Source organism: Aythya fuligula, chromosome 8 (genome assembly GCF_009819795.1).
Source record: "Aythya fuligula isolate bAytFul2 chromosome 8, bAytFul2.pri, whole genome shotgun sequence".
Lineage (NCBI taxonomy): Eukaryota > Metazoa > Chordata > Aves > Anseriformes > Anatidae > Aythya > Aythya fuligula.
This window is the reverse complement of record NC_045566.1, coordinates 13,797,148-13,820,498: the sequence shown is the minus strand read 5'-3', so window position 1 is coordinate 13,820,498 and position 23,351 is coordinate 13,797,148. Positions and strand designations below refer to the sequence as shown.

The 23,351-nt window shown below is 37.3% G+C and overlaps 1 protein-coding gene across 1 annotated transcript in view; it reads right to left on the bottom strand.

Moving 5' to 3' along the window:
• Positions 1–23,351, bottom strand: part of ADGRL2 (adhesion G protein-coupled receptor L2) — a 156,142-nt gene that overhangs the window by 30,400 nt on the left and 102,391 nt on the right. Inside the window, 14 exon segments of the mRNA XM_032192039.1 lie at positions 1,372–1,410; positions 2,453–2,638; positions 3,460–3,563; positions 4,103–4,214; positions 4,216–4,245; positions 4,247–4,339; positions 4,341–4,402; positions 11,245–11,269; positions 12,590–12,645; positions 12,648–13,103; positions 13,106–13,149; positions 13,151–13,361; positions 14,326–14,340; positions 19,046–19,155. Coding sequence (XP_032047930.1) covers positions 1,372–1,410; positions 2,453–2,638; positions 3,460–3,563; positions 4,103–4,214; positions 4,216–4,245; positions 4,247–4,339; positions 4,341–4,402; positions 11,245–11,269; positions 12,590–12,645; positions 12,648–13,103; positions 13,106–13,149; positions 13,151–13,361; positions 14,326–14,340; positions 19,046–19,155 — 1,543 coding nt within the window.

Below are 23,351 nucleotides of genomic sequence, written 5' to 3'. Positions count from 1 at the left end.
GTTGTGGCTATGGTTTCTTATGTGTCTCCATCTAGTGCTGATGGTATGCATTTATTAATCTGAAATGCTTTTTGTTTATTATTGGATAAGCTAACTCTGCATTTTTCCTGTGGTAAATGATCACCTGTCCAATAAGATTTCTGAGGCATTTTCTCCACTCAAAGATGAGTGGGAAAGTAGGAAGACCATGTGGCCCCTCTGATGCATCTGTTGAAGCAACCCAATAATTGCTCTTCTCATGTTAATGTTTACTATTGAAAACAAAGAACGAAAATTCAGTCTAGTAAATACCTGCTGTGTTTCCTTTTCCTATTAAAAAACAAACAAACAAACAACAACAACAAAAAACTTTCTAATAAAATATATATATATATATTATTTGAGAAGTGAATTTCGCTCCAGATCTTGGCCTCCTTTTGTCAAATTTTTGCCATAACTGGACACCTCCCATCCCTTTCCTAAGCTGCAGGATAAAAGTCTGAGTGCCTGCTATAGAGAGGTGTCTCTTCAGTAATTGTCTGAATTAATTTATTATGTTGCAAAGCATTTTAAAGTTCTTTTCAAAAATTGTTCTTACATTTTATCTCAGAAGGTACAAGTGAAAAACAGTATTTTAAAAGAAACTTCAAAAAAATGTGCAATAAAAATTTTCAGAGACACAGATACAATCTATCCTAGGACATTTTCTTTGCTTATTCACAGGCATAAGGTGGAATTATTTGCATTGTATCACATAACAGAAGCTGGCCACTGTGGGCAACCATTTTACCAGAGAGGAAAGAAACTGAAAATTGGGCAGCAATGTTACATGCCTTTCACATAGCCTGGTTAATAGGATATGTGGCATGTATTCTACTAGTAAAGCTAGTTTGTCCTAAAAATGTATCCATTTAATACTGGAATCACTGAATCTGGCCTTTGTAACAACTCTTAAAATTGTAAGAAGGATCATTTTACTAGGTATAGGAATGCACGAAAAACAAAGTAGGCTACATAATGTATTTTTCATGCAAGCAAATTAACTCTAAACAGTCTTTGATATACAATACTACCAAGCTGAAGTAATTTCTGTTAAGTTGCCAGCTTTTTCCTCCACCAAAAGCTGTATTATGTGAGAGATTTTATTTCCAATTCAGATAATGACTATTTCTCCTCTTATACTTTGGAACAAGTTGAGGTAAAAGACGTATAAACTTTGACCTTTTTTTTCCTGAGTGTTATACCTGTGCAAAGCCAACATTTGTACAGTTGATATGGGGCACAATACACATTTATCAAAGACTGAAATACATAGGATCATGCAGCAAGATGATAAAGCGTGGCAGGTTGCTGAAGCAGGGAGAAAGCAGGGTGACAGCACAGGAGAGATACCTTAAGGTAAGCCCTGCATGTCTTCTCTCGTTTTTGGAGCTTTTTAGTAAGAAAAAAGAAAATCAGAAGTTAGACACATTCTGGAAAGCTTCAGAGATATCCAAAAATTAGTCTGGTGTTTTAAATCCCTAATTTGAACTACAAAGATTCTGGATATTAATTTAGTATCCGTCCAATGATGACTACAGAAAAACATCATACAGGAAACTTTTTTCCCAACCAGTATACAGGTGCCCAGGTATTTTTTCCCGAACAGTGGGATTTGTGTGAAAAGGTCAAAGGAGAAAATCCCTGTGTGGTCACTTTATCTGTCTCTGGGAAAACTCTTTTAAGGGTAGCTAGGGATTGTAAATTAAACTATTGCCAAGACAACGGAAGAATGCATGGAGCTCTCTCTATAAAGCAGGCTAAAAAAGTTTTGTCTATAGCTTCTTGACTAAGCTGAGGCAAGGAGGAGGCCATGAAATATAGCATTTCTTCTGAGAAAAACAGGAATGGTAACACTTTTATGATTTCTATCTAAAACTGTAAGACTTTTTTTTTTTTTCTCTGAAATGTTTCTCTGAGCATTATTCCAGATAAAACCTAAGTCTTTGCATTTTAGATATGTCTTGACATATAAGATCAATTATAAGCAATGTTGGTGTCTTAAAAAGTCTAAAAAATTGCTATTATTTCGCAGAAGGTCAGATTAAGACAAAACCCTGCAGCTATGCTGAATCCCACTGAGTGTTCAGGATGTTCAGGGTTAAAATGATCACTGGATAAAAATACTGATTTGGTACAGAATTTCTGTAAGCTATTACCCAGCTCTCTCATGTTATTTTTAACGTATTCCAGATTTTAATAAGGGACACATAGCTGTTTTTGAGTACCAGTCAGCTATTGTGAATTTTATCTTATTCCCTAAAGAAAGTAATTGCAACTTTCTGCTATGCATTTACTGTTGATTTCTCTTACATGTTTATTCCACAACTATAAGTACACAGGAACAAAGTATAGATTAATATTTCTGAAAGAGAAAAAAAATAATCAAAGGCAATGGTTATCCCAGCAGGAAGATTTGAAGGGAAACGTGTACCTTGTTATAACTCCTTCCTGCTGAGTCTTTTTCACTGGGCCGCAGTTCCTGCAGCTGAGCATCCAAAATGTCCACAAGCTGCTCCATCAGCCTCACTGATGAACTAACATCGCCAGCGAAGACTGGTCCTTTGGTGTGTTTAGCCAGTTCATTGGCCAGACTAGCTGCATTTTCTCCACTTCTGATCTGAAATGACAATTTATATTATCTCAGCAGGGTCCCTTGTTCTGCTTGCGGCTCCTAATTCCAATTCCCCGCATACCTTTGTTGTGGTGAAATAACCATTTACACATACATTGAAATCTGCAACTAATTGAGACCAATAACATTCTCTTTATCTCAGAAGATTAAAGGTTCTTAGATCCATGACACACAAAAGCAGTTCTTAACAGCCATCAAAACAGAAATCAGGCTGGGACTTTTGGGCTAGATCTTCTATTCATCCTCACTTTTATTTTACTGCCATTATCAGACAGTAAGAAATCTATTTGTTCATAGTAGTGCTTGAGGCATTTGAAAGTCAAGTAGCCTGGTACTGACAACAAATTATCCAGTTTTCATAAACTCAGTAAATCTCAGTAGGGAGGGAAAGCACAGAAAGTGGCTCTGTGTTTTAATCATACTGTTATTAATGCACTTATACAAAAATCTACTTATTACAGCGTAATTTTCCCCAAACCTAAAAACCTGGTTGCATACCAGACTTTTTGCTATGTGGTTTATAATATTTGATTCATTAAGCAAAGATACTGGAAAAGCTACTTTGCTTTAAAACGTGATGAAAACATGTAAGCACAGACTCAATACAATTACTTAGTGCAAGACTATGCTTAAACATACTTATGAACCTAACTTTTGGTAAATATTTCACACACAAAATGCTCATAACTCTTTCTATTTCAAATGAACACAGAGTAATAAAGACGGTTTCAACTAACTGAATTATTAATGCTTGCAGTTTTATCCTTAGTCACCAGTGTACATCAGATAAAAAGGTTTCAACCAACCTTCTGAGCCAGCTGATTTACCCAGTGTGAGGTGCAGTTGCTAAGATCGGGACCTTGGGGTTCCACGTTCCCGTTTAAAACCACACAAAGATATGAGGCAGTTCCTACAACAGATGTGGAAACTACAGTGAAATTGAAACCATTTTCTGCATGCATTCAGGAAATCAGCTACAATGTACTCCTAAGCAATGTTAAATTCTGAATGCCGCTAATGTAAGTAGTTGACAATAATTTACAAAAACGTATGGAAATAATGTAGATGACAAACAGCAATAAAAAAGTCAGTGAAAAGTACCAGACGTTTTCTGCAAACAAACAAAAAGCCCTTGATTTTTCCTGGAGCTCATCCAGAGGGAGCTCATAATGAGAAAGGCATCTGTAAGCATATTTCACAAACAGTCCCCAGCAAAGACCTAAAATTTGACCTGGATTCTCAAAGCATATGTGCAAAGGTAATTTTGCATCTACGTTCAAATGCTGTTTGTAGATTAGAACTTGACCACTGCCTGTAGGTACTGCATTCTCCAACTAACATGAAAAAATCATGACAGACAGCTTGAGATTTAAAAAAGAATCGTCATCAGAGTGGCACAGTGCTTTGAAATGACTGCTTGAATTCAAGACATATTTTTAAAGGCAATACCTCGTGTTCCTTTGGGGCAAGGGCGTTCAACCATCATTCCTCTTTGTGTCTGGGGCCAGCTAATCCCCCTGGCCTCAGTTGGTTCACAGAATCTCTCTGGCAATGGGAAGAAAACTTGTCACAGGTGGAATTTTGGTTGTGGAAAATGGGTGGTGGTGGCTTGGGTCCTCTGCTTCCTTCCTTTGTTCCTCCAGCTAATGTTGTGCTTATGGGGCCTTTCTGAGATGTAGTGCTAGTGGGTTGACACTGTGGTTTTGTACAGCTCTGCTGAAGAAGTTATTGTCACTGCTGTAGTAGGCACTGCACAAAGAAAATTAAGAGTAATAAAGAGTGAATGAGTTCATATTTTAAAAGTCCTTTTAATGTTATTTATGTTATTTTAATGGATTCTCTGGTGTCTCCTTTTCTTTACCTTAATACTGCACTTTTCTTAATGTTATTCTGGGTGCTTAAGAATTATTTTCCTCCCAGCTCATACCAGTATGAAGTTTCAGAACAATCTCTAAACAATCTCTTCTACAATAACAATTGGTAGTTACATTTCTAAAAGCTGAAAGGCAGTCCTACCAAGTTATCAGTACATAACAAATATGCTCAGAGCAATTAATGATTACTTAATCATTTCTGCAGAAGGAAGAACTGTATGGACAGAACCATTTGAATCAGCATGCCATAAAAAATACAGTTAATACAGTTCAGCTTTAGCAATAAAGATAGTGGGCTGTAAATAACTGGACCGTAAAAAAAATATAGACCCAAAAACTTCAAGTCACCCACAACACACCTTCCAGGAAAGTAATTCTGATAACATCTTCCTACCCAGCAGCCATTCTGCTCGAGTGAGCTGCAGCATGCCTGATTAACTCCAAGCAGCAGAAATGCATAGCAGGGAGGTGGTGGTCTGGTGTTTGAACATTGCAGGTTTTAACATCCTTTCTTGATAAAGCAGATACGAAGACATGACTCATGCAGGCCAGTGGCAAGCACCTAGTGCAACCTTTCGTGCAACACTAGGACTGGTTTAGGCCAAATCATTTCTGTCTGAGACTCACAGTGGTTCACTTCACCAACCCCCGTGAGAAAGGAACTGCTGGGGCTGGGGAGGCGCAGCTGGGCCTGCTGCGTTTTTTCTGAGGCTTTGGAAAGGTAGCACTAGTCAATACTTGTGAAGATAGCAGTCCGCAATTTCTGTTCATCACCTTCAAATATACATTGGGCAACAGTTGAAACTATGCGGGTAATGTAATTGAGGCAGTTACCATTAATTATTTCCAAATCTTTCATTAGTGCTCACAGTGCTTTACAAGCACATAAAAGCACAAGTCCTTGTGCTGAGACTGAATATGCTCAGATTGAGTATTTATTATTTCCTAACCAATATAGAAATAAATGAAGCTAATTTTAGGATTAACTTCACTGGATAAAGTGGCTTTTTTGTTGTTGTTGGGTTTTGTTGCTGCTAGGCCCTTGACCTCCAAGGCACTGGACAATGCATGTCTTCTCATGGTCTCTAAATAAAATCACCACCAAAACCAAAAGTGCTGCCTAGCTTTCTTTCAGCAGATTATTTTTTATGTTTGTGTTTTGAAAAATATTGACTTTCTCTTGATTCAAGATAACAATTATTATTTCAAAATCCTCTTTCAATTATATTTCATCTATAATATTTTAGGAGTCTCAAATATGAATTTATCTTTTTATTTTTCTATGAATTTAGAGTGAAGCTTTGAACATCAGAATCTATTTTTACAGACTGTATAAGGAGATGTGTTTTTTTTTTTACCCCTTTCTTGCTCATAAATGAGAAACTTCTTCAGAGGCTGTCTTCTGTTCGATCTGATTCTTGGCTGTTTGAAGACTGTGTAATTGTGCTGAATTTGTGGCGCAGCTAGCTACTATGAAACCTACTGAAATCTCTGGATCTGTTCTGCAAGTGCTTGCCTGACATCTTGTGAAACTGCTGTAATTTTCGTTTGATTACAATGCATCCAGCCTTCTACTGCTTTCCCAATTAACATTCGTCAAAAGCATTTGCAATCACTTGCAGCAGTGTCAGGCAATGCCTGCTGAATCAGGTCCCGGGGAACAGGGAGCTGCTAGGGACAAAGAATGATGCAAGGGACAACTGATTATTACTATCCATCCCCTAACACATTGTGCTAATTAGTACATATTTAATCACTGAAATGTGTGTTAGCATTATTGCTATTACTGCTCAAACCTGTAATGTTTAGGATAGCTTTGTCTCAGAATACCACTATAAGAATTCAAAACAACTCTCTGAAGTTCAGTAGTGAGGTAACAATTTTCAGAATATATTTTGTGCTGCACCCTCAGCTAAAATATTCTGCTGTCTTTACACAACATTAGGTAGAACAATTTTAATGCTATCCATTGAAATCAATCCCCATGCATATTGTCTATGATTCAAAAATGACCTGCATACCTTAGTAGTAATGTATACTTTTGAAATATACTTGTAATCTCCCATTTTAAGAAAAAGACTTCAAACCTTCTCTCTCTCAAAACTGAAAGAGATACAGGTCATTTCTAAGAGATTCTCTGATTTAAATACAAAACTGGAGAAGTCGGTATATTTAAGAATGTACCAAGAAACTTCAGGCAGTGCTGGAAGCCTGTGACTGGGAAGGTTGAAAATAGGAGCACATCTCTTTAGGAATATATCCAGCCTTCAGAAGGTGGATCATTTTGTTTTTAATGACCTGTTGGGGAACTTAATCTGTAAGGTCACTGTCCTGAGCTGCAAGAAGATACATGATAGCTGCCACCACCTGAAGTGTCTCAATCTGAAGTGTCCAGGGTGATGGCATCTGCAGGCTCCCAGGCAGTTACAGAGTGCTTACAGATACAAGACAATGGTAGTGATGATTAATATGACACAACTAAAAAGGAGACCAAACCACATGTAGGGGTTATTAACTTACCATTACAGGCAGCTGGGGTAAGCCTTTATAAGGCTGACGATTTTTATTTTTAATTTTTGGTCCACTACCAAGAAAGCTACTTCTGCAATGTGAGATTCCACTTAGGATTTTTTTACCATGCTGGACATGCTGAGGAGAAAAACAAAACCTCTTCTGCCTTCTTCCTTCCTATTTTATTTTTTTTATTCTTAAATAGATGTGTCTCATTAACCAGCTGAAGACAGTCTTCATAAGATTAAAAAAAATGACGATAGCAATAGGAAGCAAATGCAAGGACTCAAATTGAGAGTAATTAATTTACATTTGTTTCATGCAGTTCCTAACAGCTGATTTAAACAGTTAGAAGTACTATTGGTTTCTAAAAATGAAGACACCACTGGAGTAAAACTTAGCACCTGCTTAACAGTGTGATGTCTATAAAAACATAACACAATTGCTTAGGACAGCAGGGGAATAGTAACTTTGTTTCCCCAACTGACAGTGAAGAATGGATTTAGAGACAGCACCTATTTTCTATTTTCTTCAATCTAACATTCTTCGCCAATGGGTTTCTATTCTAAGTAGACATTAAATACATCAAAACAAACAAACAAACAAACACACACACACAATACAAATATCCCTCTACATTTAAAAATGAACTGAAATGCTTAGACAATGCATCGTTTCTGAAAATATCAGGGGTTTCACTTTCATCTCTGGGACCTAGATAATTTCAGAAATTGGATGTATGGATTTTTCATTTAAACATATGCTATTATTGACTAGATATTTCAATTTATTTGGACATTTGAAAACCTAGATCCTCACCTCATTTTCAAAAAGTGTTGTACGCTGAGCTGCTGTGTAAAGCAACAGGATCAGAAACCTGTGCAAATCCAGATTTCCCTGTTTTCTGCTTATTGCTGCTATGTGCCTGGTTTTTATGCTTCAGTGAATATCAGGGAAGTCACTGAGACTTACCTAATTACTTATAGGTTACAGCTATTATGCTGGCCAGAATTCTATTGACCCTGCCAAATCCCATTTAGTCGAAAGTGAAATGTTTACACAGGCATTTATAAATTTACACCTTGAAAATAATAAATACATTTCAAAATTAGAGAAATACCTATGATCAAGAAATGTGCTATCTGGTCCCCATTATGTTGTCTTTATTTGTACAGCCACTCTTTAATCAATCTGTAGTGTAGCAGATTCACTATAATAGCAAAGATCTAATTTACTTAACAATTTGCTGCATGACTTCGTCATAGATTCTTGGTTTATAGAGATTTATTTGCACTAGCTTCCTATTATTTCAAGCCCTTGGTGATAGTACTCTCTGAGTTTCTGTTCTGTCCACACTCACAACATCCGTATTTTCCTGCAGTGATCCAATAAAAGTTAATGATGGGTATCATGGTACAAAAGGGGAGACAACTCCAGTTTGAGCAGTTTGCACAGTTAGCGTAAATTGGGGTGAGTGTAGATGAAATCTCTCCCTAATGCACTACAACAGAACAAAAGGATTTATCTTCTTTTTGTTACCAAGGAAACCTTAAATGTAATACTCATTCACTTTTAGGGGGAACATTCCCTTCATTCTTCCTGATCTAAATTCCTTTAAAAATTCTTATTCCAGCTAGGATTTGTTTGATCCTTGGATGCCTCCTTAGAAATAATATACTAGGACATATACACTAAATTTACCAAGAATACAAAAACTTTTCTTTGTTCTGCATTTTTGTAGTTGCTTTTTGCAGGACCTGATATATTTCTGAACTATTTCTGAATTAAGGTTGACATTTAAATATAATTTTTACATTTAACCTATGAAAATGTGATCTTGTGTTGTAAATGAGTGTTACTTGCCAGATCTAGCTCTGAATGCCATTTCTACATCTATGTACTATAATTCCCATGAGGAGAGAGAAGAAATAACAACACATAAAGACTGAGGTAAAGGGGAGAGCTCTAAGGGCAGCAGACCCAAGTTCCAGGGTAAACGTGGTCGTGGTAGCATGGCTGCAGCAGCCTTGGTTTTAGAAATCTGAAGAGTTTTCCTGAGGATTAGGTAAATATAAATATGGGAAGCACATAACATACACAGTTGGAGGAGGAAGAAATGGTGTAGGTTTGCAGCAAAAGCCAGGTCAACATTAGGTTAATTATAGTGGCATTTCTGTGGTTTCAATAGGCAGATTTAAAAATGGAAGAAACAACTGAAAGAAAAAAGGCATGCTGGAGGTCACAAATGAGTCCACAATTTTGGCTCTGGGAGCAAACACAGACCTTTGAGTTAAGAAGTGTGACTCAAATGTGACAAATTTGTCTTTTATGGAAGAAGAAGATTGTTGTTTCTGAAGCCCTTGATAGCAGGAAGTTAAGGTGCAGACAAGAACTGATAGCTAAGACAGATAGATGGAAGAAAAAATGAATCACTCGGTGTCTATACATCATTATTGCTCCCGCAGCAACAGAAGCAACACAGATTGCTGATTTTTCTACAGTGGCCCCAAGTTAACCGCTAGAACAGAAAAGGCCATGACTTCCAATTTTGAGGCACTGACCTTGTGACACCATTAAATACCTTACATTAAAGTACCGTTGTAGAAAGAAAAAAAAAGAAAGAAAAGTTCTCCCATTAGGTGACTTAAAGAATCTTATCCTAACACCTATGTCTTTGAGTAGATGATTAAGAGATCTGAACCACAGAAAAAGAAAAAAAAAAAAAGAAACATAAAAATGTTCTTTGTCAAATGGGCTGAAAATCTGATCTAATTCCACGGAAGATAAAAACCTGAAATGTGTATTACACATATAGGTTCTTGGACTGTGTAACAATAGATGAACTGGTCTTCAATTTATATAGATTTTATGCTGAAAAAATGAAGAACTGAGACTATAATACAAATAAAGTACTGAGTTACAAGTCTGGAATGTCTTCTTGGTTTTATAGCAGTACTTCTCAAGGCAATCACACTAATTTTTCCTTTAATTTAGTAGCCTTTAACTAAAGTCAAAAGAGGAAATGAACTGAAACATATTCTTAGATCTGCCATTTACACATCAATACAAAATTTAAATAGTGGTTATTGGCTCTATATAGGGAAAAAATAACTTTTGTGAATCAATGTAATACACATTCAAATAAACCTAATGTCTTCATATGGTTTCTATATTTAAAAAGGTCACAATCAAAATGTATTTACTGATTTCTTAATGCATTTAAAACAAAAACTCACAAACCACTCAAAATATTCATTTTATATCTTCATGGGTGAAAATGCTTAGATGAGAGGCAAGCACTCTGCAGCATGCCCTAGACCCCTTCTTGTCTAGGTTTGGTTGCAGTACCATCTTTCTCCCTCTGTCTTGCATACCAGCTTCTTCACATGGAAACCCAGGAACATGGGTTTCCATGTGAAACATGAAGGGGTGCTGCTGGATACCTGAAACTCTTGCTGATATTAGATGGAATGTGGCTGAGATGTGTACTGTAAGTTAGGATCTTAGAGACTCTCTCATAATAAAAACATTATGAAATGTCTCACTGGAGATGTTTGGTGGTACTAACATAAATGACAGCTTTTTTGTCTCTTCCTGCTCTTCCTAAATGCTTTTTCCCTCAATGCAATGATTTAAAGATTAGCTTTTGCCACATTCATGGCAGACGTCTGAACTGCAAAAGCTACATAAAGCCGGCACCTCCATTTACTGCTCTTATTTTTAAGGTGTTGGAGAACTTAAACTGTATCTTCATCTCAGTTAAATTGAATGAAAAGTGACATGTCTGAGAATGTATGAAAATGAAAGCTATAATTTTTTTCTAATTACCTAGGTGGGTATGTCTTAGCTAAGAGCAGCTGCAAAGCCTCCCTGAGGAGTGGCCTTGTTTCACATACAGAGTGCAGAGCCAGCCAGAACAGCTGCCCTCAGGCTGGAGCTCAGCCCCCAAACACTAGAACTGGCTGAGACTGGCATCACACAGCCAGGGAGGTCTGCAGGAGACAGACTGGTAACATCATTATGGGACTCTGGAGATTGCTAGTATGGTACTTCTAAACTGCCTCATGGTGCTGCATCTTACGTACTTTTTTATTTAGGAAAAGTTATATGTATGCTGATAGAGAATCATAGAACTGAAGAATGATTTGGGTTGGAAGGGACATTAAAGACCGTCTAATTCCACTGCCCTGCCATGGGCAGGGACACCTCCCACTAGATCAGGTGGCCCAAAGCCCCATCCAGCCTGGCCTTGAACACCTCCAGGGATGGGGCATCCACAGCTTCTCTGGGCAACCTGTTCCAGTGCCTCACCACCCTCTGAGTGAAGAATTTCTTCCTTATATCTAATTGAAACCTACTCTATCATTGAATACTTGAAAACATTACACTCACTCCCTGACAAAGTCCCTCCACGTCTTTCCGGTAGGCCCCCTTTAGGTATTGGAAGGCTGCGATGACGTCTTCTCAGAACCTTCTCTTTTCTAGGCCTAACAACCCCAACACTCTCAGCCTGTCTTTGCAGGAGAGGTGCACCACTATGTGGTTCATCCTGCTGCACATGCATCAGCTGAGACAACACCGAACAGCTACTTTCCATGGGGAGAAACTGTTATTACTATTTTTTGAAGCACAAAAAATGGCTGCTAAGCACATATGCCAATTGGATGACAGAAGCGAAGTATCAGACTTCATTGCTAAAGCAGCTTACCAACAACCTGTTCTTTGATGCATGTATACTCTTCTGCCACAGAGCATTTCTCTTGATACTATCCCCCACAGGTGTCAATATGTGGCTGTGCCTGTTCATGTCATTCTTTGGGATAGCTGGGACTTAGAGACCTCTTTTTTACTCCTCTTTTTGGCCAATTAGTGTCCTTCCTTTTAGGTAGCTATTCTAACTTCATGTGAGCTGAACAGCAGTTTTAATGGACTTGCTGAGAAATCTGTTAAAAGGATGTTGGATAATCTTATCTAATCCAGCATTAGAAACTGTGAAAATGGGTCTGCAGAAAAATATTTATGCTTGGTATTGCACATTAACCCTGTATGTCTCCTCTGGGACCTCCCAGCACACATCACTTTCAACTGCTGGCGCCAAGAAGTTAAGAGGTCTGCATGTGTGCTGTAATCAACTCAGAAGTCAGGTAACACAGAACCAATGGGAACAGGCTTCTGGCTCAGTGTGAATGAACTCAAACTTACTTTAGCTGCAGAAAGTCAAACTGACTGATGTAAAGTAAATAAGCTATTCTCCAACTCATTCTCAAGCACAGAAAAGCTAAACACTTGCATAAAACAAATTACAGGAAAATACAAGCCAAATGAAACCAAATTAAGTAATTCTATCTCTCTTCACAAGTTCTGTAAATTTGCCTTGTACCAATGTAACACTGTACTGTTCAACTGTGCAGAGACACAAACCCTCCTCGTCTTTCTGTACAAAGATATATTTTAGACCAAAGAGATCTGAAATAGTTACTTGAATGGAAGTACAAAGAGATGAAAAATAAGAAAAGTCAAACTGTTACCTTGGCAGGATCAGGTGGGCCAATTCCAAAGAATATCGCAGAATGAAGTTGTTATTCCACACATAGAGCTGGTTGTCTCTGGGTTGTAATCCACTGCAGCGATGTACTGGTACTGGTTGGGGAAAGGAACATCCACGTGCTCTCCTCTACTCAGCCTGGTGTTGTAGATGTAATCAATGGCATTCTTGCCTGTCTCACTTTCATTGTCTTGATACACTGACCGCACTACATACAGGACACCACATATCATAAAAGCATTGGATGCTGCCCGTTTGTCGTATGTTGTTTCCCAGGTTGCTTCAAAGCGCAGGGTGTAGGGGTTCAACTGGCTAATTACTATCATCCCATTGTTTTGCTCCGTAGCATAAATTACCCATAAGCCATTTTCATCAACTGCCAAGTCAATGTCAGTTTTTCCTCCCCATCGGTATGGAGAGGTGTCATGGTAATTAGCATAATTGATTATGGCCTCTCCACTCTTAATTCTAGTCCTCAAGTCAAATTTTACTATGTTCCTAGTTCTTTCCTTGTTAAAAAGACAGCGCCATCGTATACTACAAATCCAGTACGTCCACTCGATTTGGAGTTTATATGTTGTTTGCTGGCGTCCGTTTTGGAAGTCCTCTAAGGAAGCATATTCTATCAAAGTATCGGTGCGATATGGGGTCCATGGCATGAAGTATATTTTATCTGCAGCCTGGAGAGGATCTTTGCACCAAGCACCTGCTTTTTGTTCAGCTTCATATAAGTACGGTGAGTCCACAATTGCTTTCAACGTCCCCGGGCAAACAAAAACTAACAGTCACAGAGAGAAGTAAAAGAAGAATTATGTCAGATTAAAACTGTCTCATAATCCCCCCCAAAAAAAAGAAGAAAAAAAAAAAAGAAAAGAAAAAAAGAAAAAAAAAAAGAAAAAAGTAGGTAAATCATAATGACTGTGTCAGGAAGAAAAAAAATCAATTTAATTGGCACTAGATTATACCTTATGTTATAATTAATGCAATTATCACCCTTTATCATCCACTTTTCTTAAAGTTACCATGTTCTTGCTGTACCAGTATGGAAAGTGGATGGGAACTGCTTTCACTAGTACAGACCAAGGCTCAATGGCATACACAGACAGCTGAAAATGTAGAGCTACTGTTGCATTTTCATCTTAGACTTTTAGTGAGTACGCATTAACGCTCCAGAGCTTTTAACTGGTGTGCAGCAGTGCGCTAGGTCATTTCAGTCCAAAAAATCGCATCGACTTGTTAGAACTTTAAGAAGTGGTGAGGCTTGAAAAAGGAGGTGCCTCGATTAAAATAAAGGAACGAAACAAATCATCAGGTATATAGAGAAAGCAATTAGGAGCAGAGAAAACAAAACACAACCAAAGCAATGAATGAAACAGACCAGGAAACCCTGTAACCATGGCATGCTATGGAGAGGGTTCTGGAAGCCAGGCAAGATGACACTTTATTAACAAGAATTTACCCAAGGGTGAGAGAAAGAGAGGGAAAGAAAGACAAAGAGAAAGGGAGAGAAAAAAGCAAGGGAGTCTTCCCTCCAGCCCAAGTATTTCAGACACTATACCCCGCCACCTACTTTAAGCAGCCAAGTCACTTTATTGCAAACAGTCGACTTCTTTATGAGGTGTACTTATGAGATCCTGCTGATTATCATAATATAAGAGTGTTGTGGGGAGGGGAAGGGAAGAGGTTAACATCCATAAGGCACATAACAAGGAGCTGGGGTTTGGACTGTATACGTTATTTACCTTTTTGCTCCACTTCTATTTTAAGCATCGGAAGAAAAATAAAAAAGTGCAAGGAAAAAAGAAAGAAGATTAACATAAATTGACTATTAATCTAAGATTAATATTAGTAACAGACGCTAAATATAGGGAGAATAAGAACTGCACTATATTGGATAAAGAGAAACAGACAACAGGAAAACCTAGCAGGAGAGAGATTCTACGGTTACACAAGTGAACATGGATCAATCAATTTAGTAGATTAAGGAGGCAATACAGATACGTTGGCATGTTGTTTCACTTAGTGAACCTGAATAAATAATGAATGACTTTACTAATGCATGCTAGACATACTCTTCTCAAACTCAAAGCATAATGCTATCAAGTTGATTTTTAAAAGTGACACGTTAATATATCATATATGTGCTAGTGCACATATACATATTATATTAGTTAGATAATTATAAATCCAAAACACGGCATATGAGTTATATAGGTATGTATGTGTGTTTATTAAACTTCCCTCCCATCTTTCCCCCAGCTTTTCTTTCTTGTAAAGAAAGCAGCTTGTATCCTTTAGCTCTCCTTAGGCTTTATTTTGTTTATTTTCCTGAATGCAATCTTGAGAACTTTTGACACTTCTTTGTCTATAACTGCAAAATCAGACTAGAAGAAATAAGCAAAAACATCTAGAAAAAGGAAGCAAAAGCACAGTAAGCAAGAGGAGAAGAAAAGATTAACATTTAGCTCATTCAGATATTCTCCAGCATCATCGATTAAGCCCGAAACAGCAAGCTAGTATGCAAGGACTAAGTATACTAAGTGTTTGAAACAAATTTGCATTCCACCACCATACATGGAAAATATAAATCAAACCTGATTAACAAAGTTACATTACTATAGAAATTTTCCCCAAGGAAGTTTTAAGGAACATATTATAGAAGACTTAGAGCTGAAGTCCAGATAGTAAATAGCTCTCCAATAATTATTTGCAATAAAATCTATTTCATATACTCAGTAGCCTTTGAAGTATGTTCCCTTACTTTCATAAAATGACCTGGAAAATGACAGATGTACCAATCTGTGTGACAGTAACTGCTGGCACCAAGGAAGTGTATCAAAACTATTTGCACAGCTATTACATTTTCAGTATTCCAGTATTATCATGAAAAAAGTATTTCTATATTCCATAGAAAGTTTTGTATTTTCAGTTTCATTTAACAAAATTACATATGGTTATTTTGGGAGAATGGTATTGACTGAGTTGATCTAGTGTTTCTTTAGGGAACAATTCCAAAGCTTTACAGGCAGAGTGGAAGGGGGCTAATATTGTCAAAATCAGCAGTAGTTTTTCTAGCCTTTGTTCATTTGTGCATATTTAGGTAACAAATTTGTTTTACTTCATTTTCTAATTCTCGAGTAAACAGAAGACGCATTCTTAGGTGAGTTCCTGAGTTTCATATTCAGTGTTAATGACTTTCATATTATTCTGTTTGTGAACTTTCATGCACGAGCTTATTCCTCGCCAAAGAGCAGTATTGATATTGTACCTACTTAGAATTAGTAATAGGAGTGAGGGAAAAATCTAGGGATAACTAAAATCATTACTGGCATGTCTTCTCCAAGTGCATTGGTGTACAGCTGTACATTTTTCAGGGACAGATGGGCTTACTGAAATAAACAAATGCTGCAAAGTCCAATCAATATAGACAGAGAGAGAATAAAACACTTTAAAATGTTTTCTATTGAATTCCTGAGTCCAAAAAAGGCTTAAAATAAAAATGCACAGATGTACAAAATGGTACTTCTGATGTACTTCTTAATAAAAGGGCCAACTTCCGTTATTCAGTAAAAGTGTCAACACACATTGTGCAGCATAATTGAGAGAAATGTCAAGTATGGTACTCTCAATTTCTTTGTAATTTAATCAATAACACTCTTATTTTAGGACAAAGCAATGCCTATCAAATTTGTCTAGAATTTTAGTTTTGTTGGAGATCCAACTGAGTATTTCAATAGATTTTTTTCAGCTAAAGAGGATTAGAAAAACATCAGTAACAGGTCTACACTATGAGATGCAAAAAAGGAAGTTTTTCATTAAGTACGTTCTTTTGAGGGCAATGAGAGCCCAGAGGAAGCTCAATCAATACGCATGATCAGCAAAGCGTGATCATATTTCTAGAGGCCAGCAAGACCTAAGAGGAGCTCATAAATTGCATTTTGTACAAGGGTGACACCAACACCAATGTGTAAGAGCTCTCAACTTTAACCACAAAAGTTGGTACAATTGCTAGCTGTAATCTCTCACGGGCTGAAAGACGTCAACATAGTACATTTTGCAGTCTTGCAGTAACTGAAGATGAAGTTCAGAAAAAAAAAAAGCATAACTGAACTTTGGTTAGAAGTGCTGTGATCACTAAAAATCCCCCTTACTAGACCCACAAAAGCCTATCCCATCTTCTTAACAAGTCTCTTTTTGCTGGGATAGCTGCTCTTTGCAAACCTAATGATTTTAGTCATTTAGTACGTTTAGAAGTGAAGCAATGGAACAAGTAAGAGGAAAAAAAAAATTAGACTTGATAACTGGCATTGATTGGTCATCAAGAGATTTGCAAAAATAACAGGATAGGCTTTGTGGGACAGGGGAAAAAAATGGTCAACAATCAAAATGGCTACTGCAGCACAATGTAGCTTGAAATCAAAAACTGATTTTAATAACTGGCAATCCTTTTGATGCTGGTAACAACAGATGATTCCTCTTACAATTCTGGAATTAGGCAGTGTCATCACCGTACATGCTGCAGTTAACAAACTACAAAACTTAGACTTTGAAAGACAAGAAGTATCCAGAATCCTGAGTTATGATAGACATAGAATTATATAATTCAAGGAAGGGGTAGGCCAATGAAATTCACAATAAACAAAAATAAGCATTTTAAAAGTAGAATTACTACATGTTAGAGTACAGGATAGGCCGCGCTGTGACACTATACTTCTGAAAACTGGAAAAGAAAAGATTCCTGTAGACAGCAATACCCAATCAGTTGAATATATCCACACTTCTCTTCCTAAAACAGCATAAAAAATTATGTTTGAACATTATTTGCATTATACCTTTTCTCTATGAACTAGCCTACTGGAACTGGAAACATAACCTCGTCATTTGACTGACCCCATGGTTTGGAATCAGTTGTACTGCCCTCTTTCTGAGAATTTGGGAATAAAAAGTGAGCTACAGTAAAAGTGATCTTTGTGGAACAAAATTTTGGTTAGATTGGGGTAAGACATCACTCCTTAAAAGTGGCACAAGAAGAACAGGTATAACAAGCCACCAATACTACACACAGTAGGAATGGTACTAGGGATCACTGTATGCAGTAGGCTTCCAATCCTACAAATGGTACAGAAAAAAAAAATCAGCAAGCATCCATATCACAATGACAGCAGAAATGAAGAAAAAACAGATGATCTGTGTTTGGCCTTTAACAATAGTGAATGTTCAATGTGGTGAAGCAGTACAGAGTAGTATTTTGGTTTAAGAAGTCTAAATTTTAATGTTGTACAGTAAATAGAATGGACAGTTTTGACATAGCTTTGCTTATGCCAGAACTCACTTCCTTCCTTTTTGGATGTATACTGTCACCACAGTGTTTTTGCATCTCAGACTTGGCCTGTTTCCTGTACCAACAGAAAATGTGACTTTGGTTAAGGATTACTGCAGATCAAGAAATTCACACTTAATAATAACTTAAGGGAATGATCAGTGCACTGCTCAAATTCCATTGCAAGTACAGATATTTCTCTGTGGAGTTACAGGACGAGGGAGAAGTCACTGAAAAGAATGACCTTACAAGAAAGCAAAACCAGTTAAAAGTGAATCTGCAGAACTTTTAAAACATGCATACATCAGTGGAAAAAAAAAAAAAAAAAAAAAAAAAAACATTAATTATTGCAAGGAAAAAGAGGTATGTCTAAATCTAGCGAATTCTGGCATTAGAAAGAATACCGTACAAAACTGCTGAAATAGCCATAACTTCTAATTTTTTGATCTCAATATGTTTTCAGTATTTACTTTATTTTCAGGAAAAAAAGTTCTGTTTTGACAGCTGATTCCAAGGCACAGTTCACATTTTGGCTTTACACTAAAAGTGAACGTCTCTTTCTCACTCCTTTTCCCACTGTTTTTAAGAAACAAGTTTCAGTAACTTACTGATGAATTATTCACTCTGATTCTGTGTTCACTTACAACTGCGCCCCTGAAGCACAAAGTTGTCTTATAATGTCTCCTGACCAGGGCATTTGCCCAGGAGTGTCAGTGCTGGGCTTTGTTGTACACCCAAAGTCACCATAACAGCAGGTAGCCTTTCAAATAGATAATGATTAAAATTGAAGTCAATTCCTTCTTTAGAAGTCTGTGAGCCAAGCCAATTTGTCAGCAACTGGTATTGGGCAAAAGTACAAATTTCTATCTGGCCTATTGAATAGCTAATTCGAGTTTGTTTTCTGGAAAAACAGTAGCCTTAAAAGCCAAACACTTAAGAACACAGACAGACACTTGGCCAGCATCACACCATGGCTTCCTTCCACACTTTGCGAAGCTAATTGGAGGCCCTAGTCTGCAAGTGCTCTGCATGCATAATGGGTCTGTGGGCCATAAACATATGCTTCTTTTCCATGTAACAGCACTCCAGCTTTAATTGTGAGGGCCAAAGGAAGTGAACAAGAATAAAAAGATTATACTTACTGTAAGGAACACATTCATACTGAACTTCTAGATACTTGTATGTTCCAGGACAAGGATCGGGAAACACATCTGACCCAGTAACTACTATACACTGTGTTCGGTTGTTGCACCTGTAATGGGAAAAGAAAGGTAATTAATTTAAAATTACATTTAATTTGCAAGTTCATACTTAAGTGCTATATGCGGTTCTAACTCTCTTCACACTTGGGCAATCCAATCCATAAGACAACAAGTTAATTAATACTAGATCAGTCTGAGTCCATAAATAAGGCTTCAACACAATATTTCAGTCCTGGCTTTACACTCAAATTTGGGGATCGATGTTATCTAAATGTCACTCATTCCCACTGGTAAAGATAGCTATCCCAAATATATACTGACTTGACACCACTATTCAATAAAATCAAAGCAAAATGCAATGATACAAAATGAAAAAATGTGTAAATTTGAATAATGTACAATTGCACAAATGAGCAATTCCTTCAGTCTTCATAGGTATACATACTGATGAATGGTTTTATGTCTCAGAGAGATTTTTGTTGTGATTCAAGAAAGTTATGATTTTGGTTGGAAGAGTTACTGCAGACAAAGAGCATTAGCATTTCCATTTTAATTATTTTAGGAATAATTGGTGGACTCTATGCTTCCTCTGTTAGGTTACAGCAAGAGGTAAAGAATAACCATCTGAGGAAATAAGAAAAACAGTTAAAAAGAACAACTGCAAGAAAAATAATTCAAATGTATTTTAGAGGAGACTAAATACTGGAACATAAATGATTTGTTGAACAATGGAAGTCAATGCATTTTGATACAAAGAACTTCATTACAATGCCTCTAACCATAAGGATCTACTGAATTTAATGTTTATAAAGGGTGATTTTGTTTGTTTGTTTGTTTTTCGTTTGCTTATTTTTTAAATAATGAGTAGAGGCTTCCAGAAGAAAGAGAAACAAAAGAATCAATAGATTGGAACTTCAAATGGAAAAATTATCACCTAACTCTGAAGAGATGGTCAAAATATAATACAGAAAAAAACAGAAGGAAGTAGATGGAAAGAAGAGAAGGTCAGGGAGTTTGGTAACTAAAAGAAAAAGAGCTTAGCTGATCTTCTCAGGGGTTACTTTTGTTTGTCAGCAAACTGCATAACGGACGTCTGAGCTTAAGTAATGGTCTAGCCTTTGACTCCAGCTGTACATCAACTTCTCTATTGCCCTACCACTTCCCACACTCCCTGAATACCCAAGCTAAAATAATCTATCTTGTATCAACAGCTTTCCACAGCTCTACTTTGCCAGCAGGTATAAGAATAATTCATGCTACCTCATGAAAGGTAGAACAAGCCCATTTGAAGAACTCAGATATGAATCACTTTCCCTTTTATGTTCTAATCAAGCTTGTATAAAACTGGTCAGGACATAGTGAGCCTCTTATTGAGTAAACTCGGGAACAACGACTCTTCTGAATTTATCTCTTCATTTCTCTGTCTCTTTTTCTAAAAACTACTTTTTTGTCTCATAAGGCTTATAACTGCAAACTGGAGTGGAAGTAGCCCATGATTCCTGTATACACACACAACCAGATAGATGGTGAGGAGTTTACCTTGCGGCCATGACTTGCGGCCAGCATAGGCAGGATCCTCATGCAGCCCTCACACAGGTTCTGTGAGACTCAGGGTGCCAGTGTTACTCAAGGCAACATCTCATGAAGTGTACTTCACAGAATCACAGAATCACAGAATTTCTAGGTTGGAAGAGACCTCAAGATCATCGAGTCCAACCTCTGACCTAACACTAACAGTCCCCGCTAACCCATATCCCTAAGCTCTACATCTAAATGTCTTTTAAAGACTTCCAGGGATGGTGACTCCACCACTTCCCTGGGCAGCCTGTTCCAATGTCTAACAACCCTTTCAGTAAAGAAGTTCTTCCTAACATCCAACCTAAAACTCCCCTGGCGCAACTTAAGCCCATTCCCCCTAGTCCTGTCCCCAGGCACATGGGAGAACAGACCAACCCCCACCTCGCTACTGCCTCCTTTAAGGTATCTGTAGAGAGCAATAAGATCACCCCTGAGCCTCCTTTTCTCCAGGCTGAACAAGCCCAGCTCCCTCAGCCGCTCCTCATAGGACTTGTTCTCCAGTACTTGAGAGACTGGAACAAGTATGATGGTTTTCAAAGCCACATGGAAGTGATGACACATGCAACCAGCTTGCAGAGAAAGCCTCTGCACTGATCTCATGTACATGGTGTTAAGAAAAGGCTGTAGAAATAGGAGAAGGCAGCACAGTCCTAAACTTCACAGGCCTCTTTGTTCCCTGTACAAGGTTTTTACAACTCAGGTCAGACTAACCAGCATAAAAACCTTGGATGTAAGAATTTGTAATTATTTGTAATTATTTCTTTAAATTTTTCTGTTTTGTTAGTGAAAACCTTACGCTGAAGCCAAAACCATCCCTACAGAAAGACTCTGCGTAGTGCATCACTCAGTATAATGGTTTCCACAGCTTTGAGCTGTATGAAAATTTCATTTTATACTTGAATGAGCAGCAATTAAGAGAGAAATATTGATTTGTTGCACAATAAAATGGATACATATTGGGAGGAATTGCTTGTGAGTGAAACTGATGAAGGTTATATTTAGCTGTGGAAAAAAAAAAAAAAAAAAAAAAAAATAAAGTTTTATTAGCAGTATTTGTAAATTGTATAAAAAAAGACGGACTCGTCTCCTTCTCTTTCATTTTCCCCAGGTGAAAGAATTATTACTCTGTCATCAGTCAGGAAGCTGCAGTTCATGGTAGCTTGTATCAAAAGTCTATATAATAATAATAATTAAAACAATGCACTATTTTGTCTTTCCACAATGAGTGCCAGAGTCAAACTGCAGGCACTGAGTGATAATTCCAGGAAGGCATAGACTTTGTAAAAACTTTTGACTATTTCTACAGCTAAAATTTTGCTTACTCTCCATATGGCCACCTCTTGCTCACCTTTGGTCAAAATGAAGGAGACGCCAGTTCCAAAACACAATGAGCCTGCCTGGTACTGCAGTACAAATCAGTGCTACAAAGCATCCCCATACCCAGAGAGGGCAATTACTTGGATAACTGAATGAATAGAAGGATTTGTGCTTTAAGTTGTGGTTTTTCACATTCAAATCACTGATCTGCATTTAAGAATACGCTGATGGTTGCATTTTACAAAACATGAGTAATTTTCATATAAGGTTCTGATTTTCACATGTTTCTAAGACTTCAAATTAAAGCAGCTTGATTAAGACATTCATATGTAAAAAAATCCACATTCAGGTAACTATTTGTTACCTAGTTAGTGGTCATATTCCAATTCCAGTGAAATCTTCAAGAAACCCCAACAGTATCTACAGCAGCTGTCAATCTCACATCATGGCTTTTGGAGAAGAGACAAAGAAGATATGGGCTCTGTAGAGGTACTTCAGAGACAAGCCACTCAGGGAATTTACAGTACTGTCATTTGTGCTCTGGATAAATGGAAGTCTTCTGTCTTCAGCGTTGTAGGTTTTTCCTCTGTAGAACCTAATATACTGTATTGGTTATTGGCCTACAGTTCTGCTGCTGTCTACCAAGACCATTTAACCAACTACTAAAGGTCTCAGCTGATATTCTTTACAGCAAGAAACTCTGAATTATGCCAGCTACATGACTACAGAGTATCAAAGCTACCTCATCACTGCTCTAGCAGAGGTTCATAATTTTGAGAAATCTTTACATTTAGAAACACTATGCCCATATTACAGTTACAATCTTTGCGACATAATCTCATGTCCTATTTTCCATTACTTTTTGAATGGGTAAGCCCTTTCTGAATATTAGATTCTCCAAAACACGCATGTAATAAAATTCCTATAGATTTGAAAGTAGGCCTGGACATCATCAGAAAAATAACAACAAAAAACCCTGCCAACTAACTTGAAGTCCCTCATGCATTTTTACCAATGTTATTTTTTCTACACAACATACTGTTACTTCAGTCCATCTGTCCAAACTCTTTTATAAGTGTTCCATCTGAAGGTGTGGTACAAACCAGTTGTTTCCTGGAATTTAAGAAGTCAAATCACAAACACGTTCATGTTTAAATTCTGCAATCTAGTGTTTAAGTGTTCTGTATTAAAGTATCGTTTAAGTGTTCTGTAATCTAGTTAACTGCATACTTCCCCAGTTTATTTTGAGCTATCCAAATCCACAGGTTTTTATGTATAATCTTAAAATTTATATTATCACACGCTGAAATATCACTTGAGACATTCATTACATTCTCAAAGATTTATGACA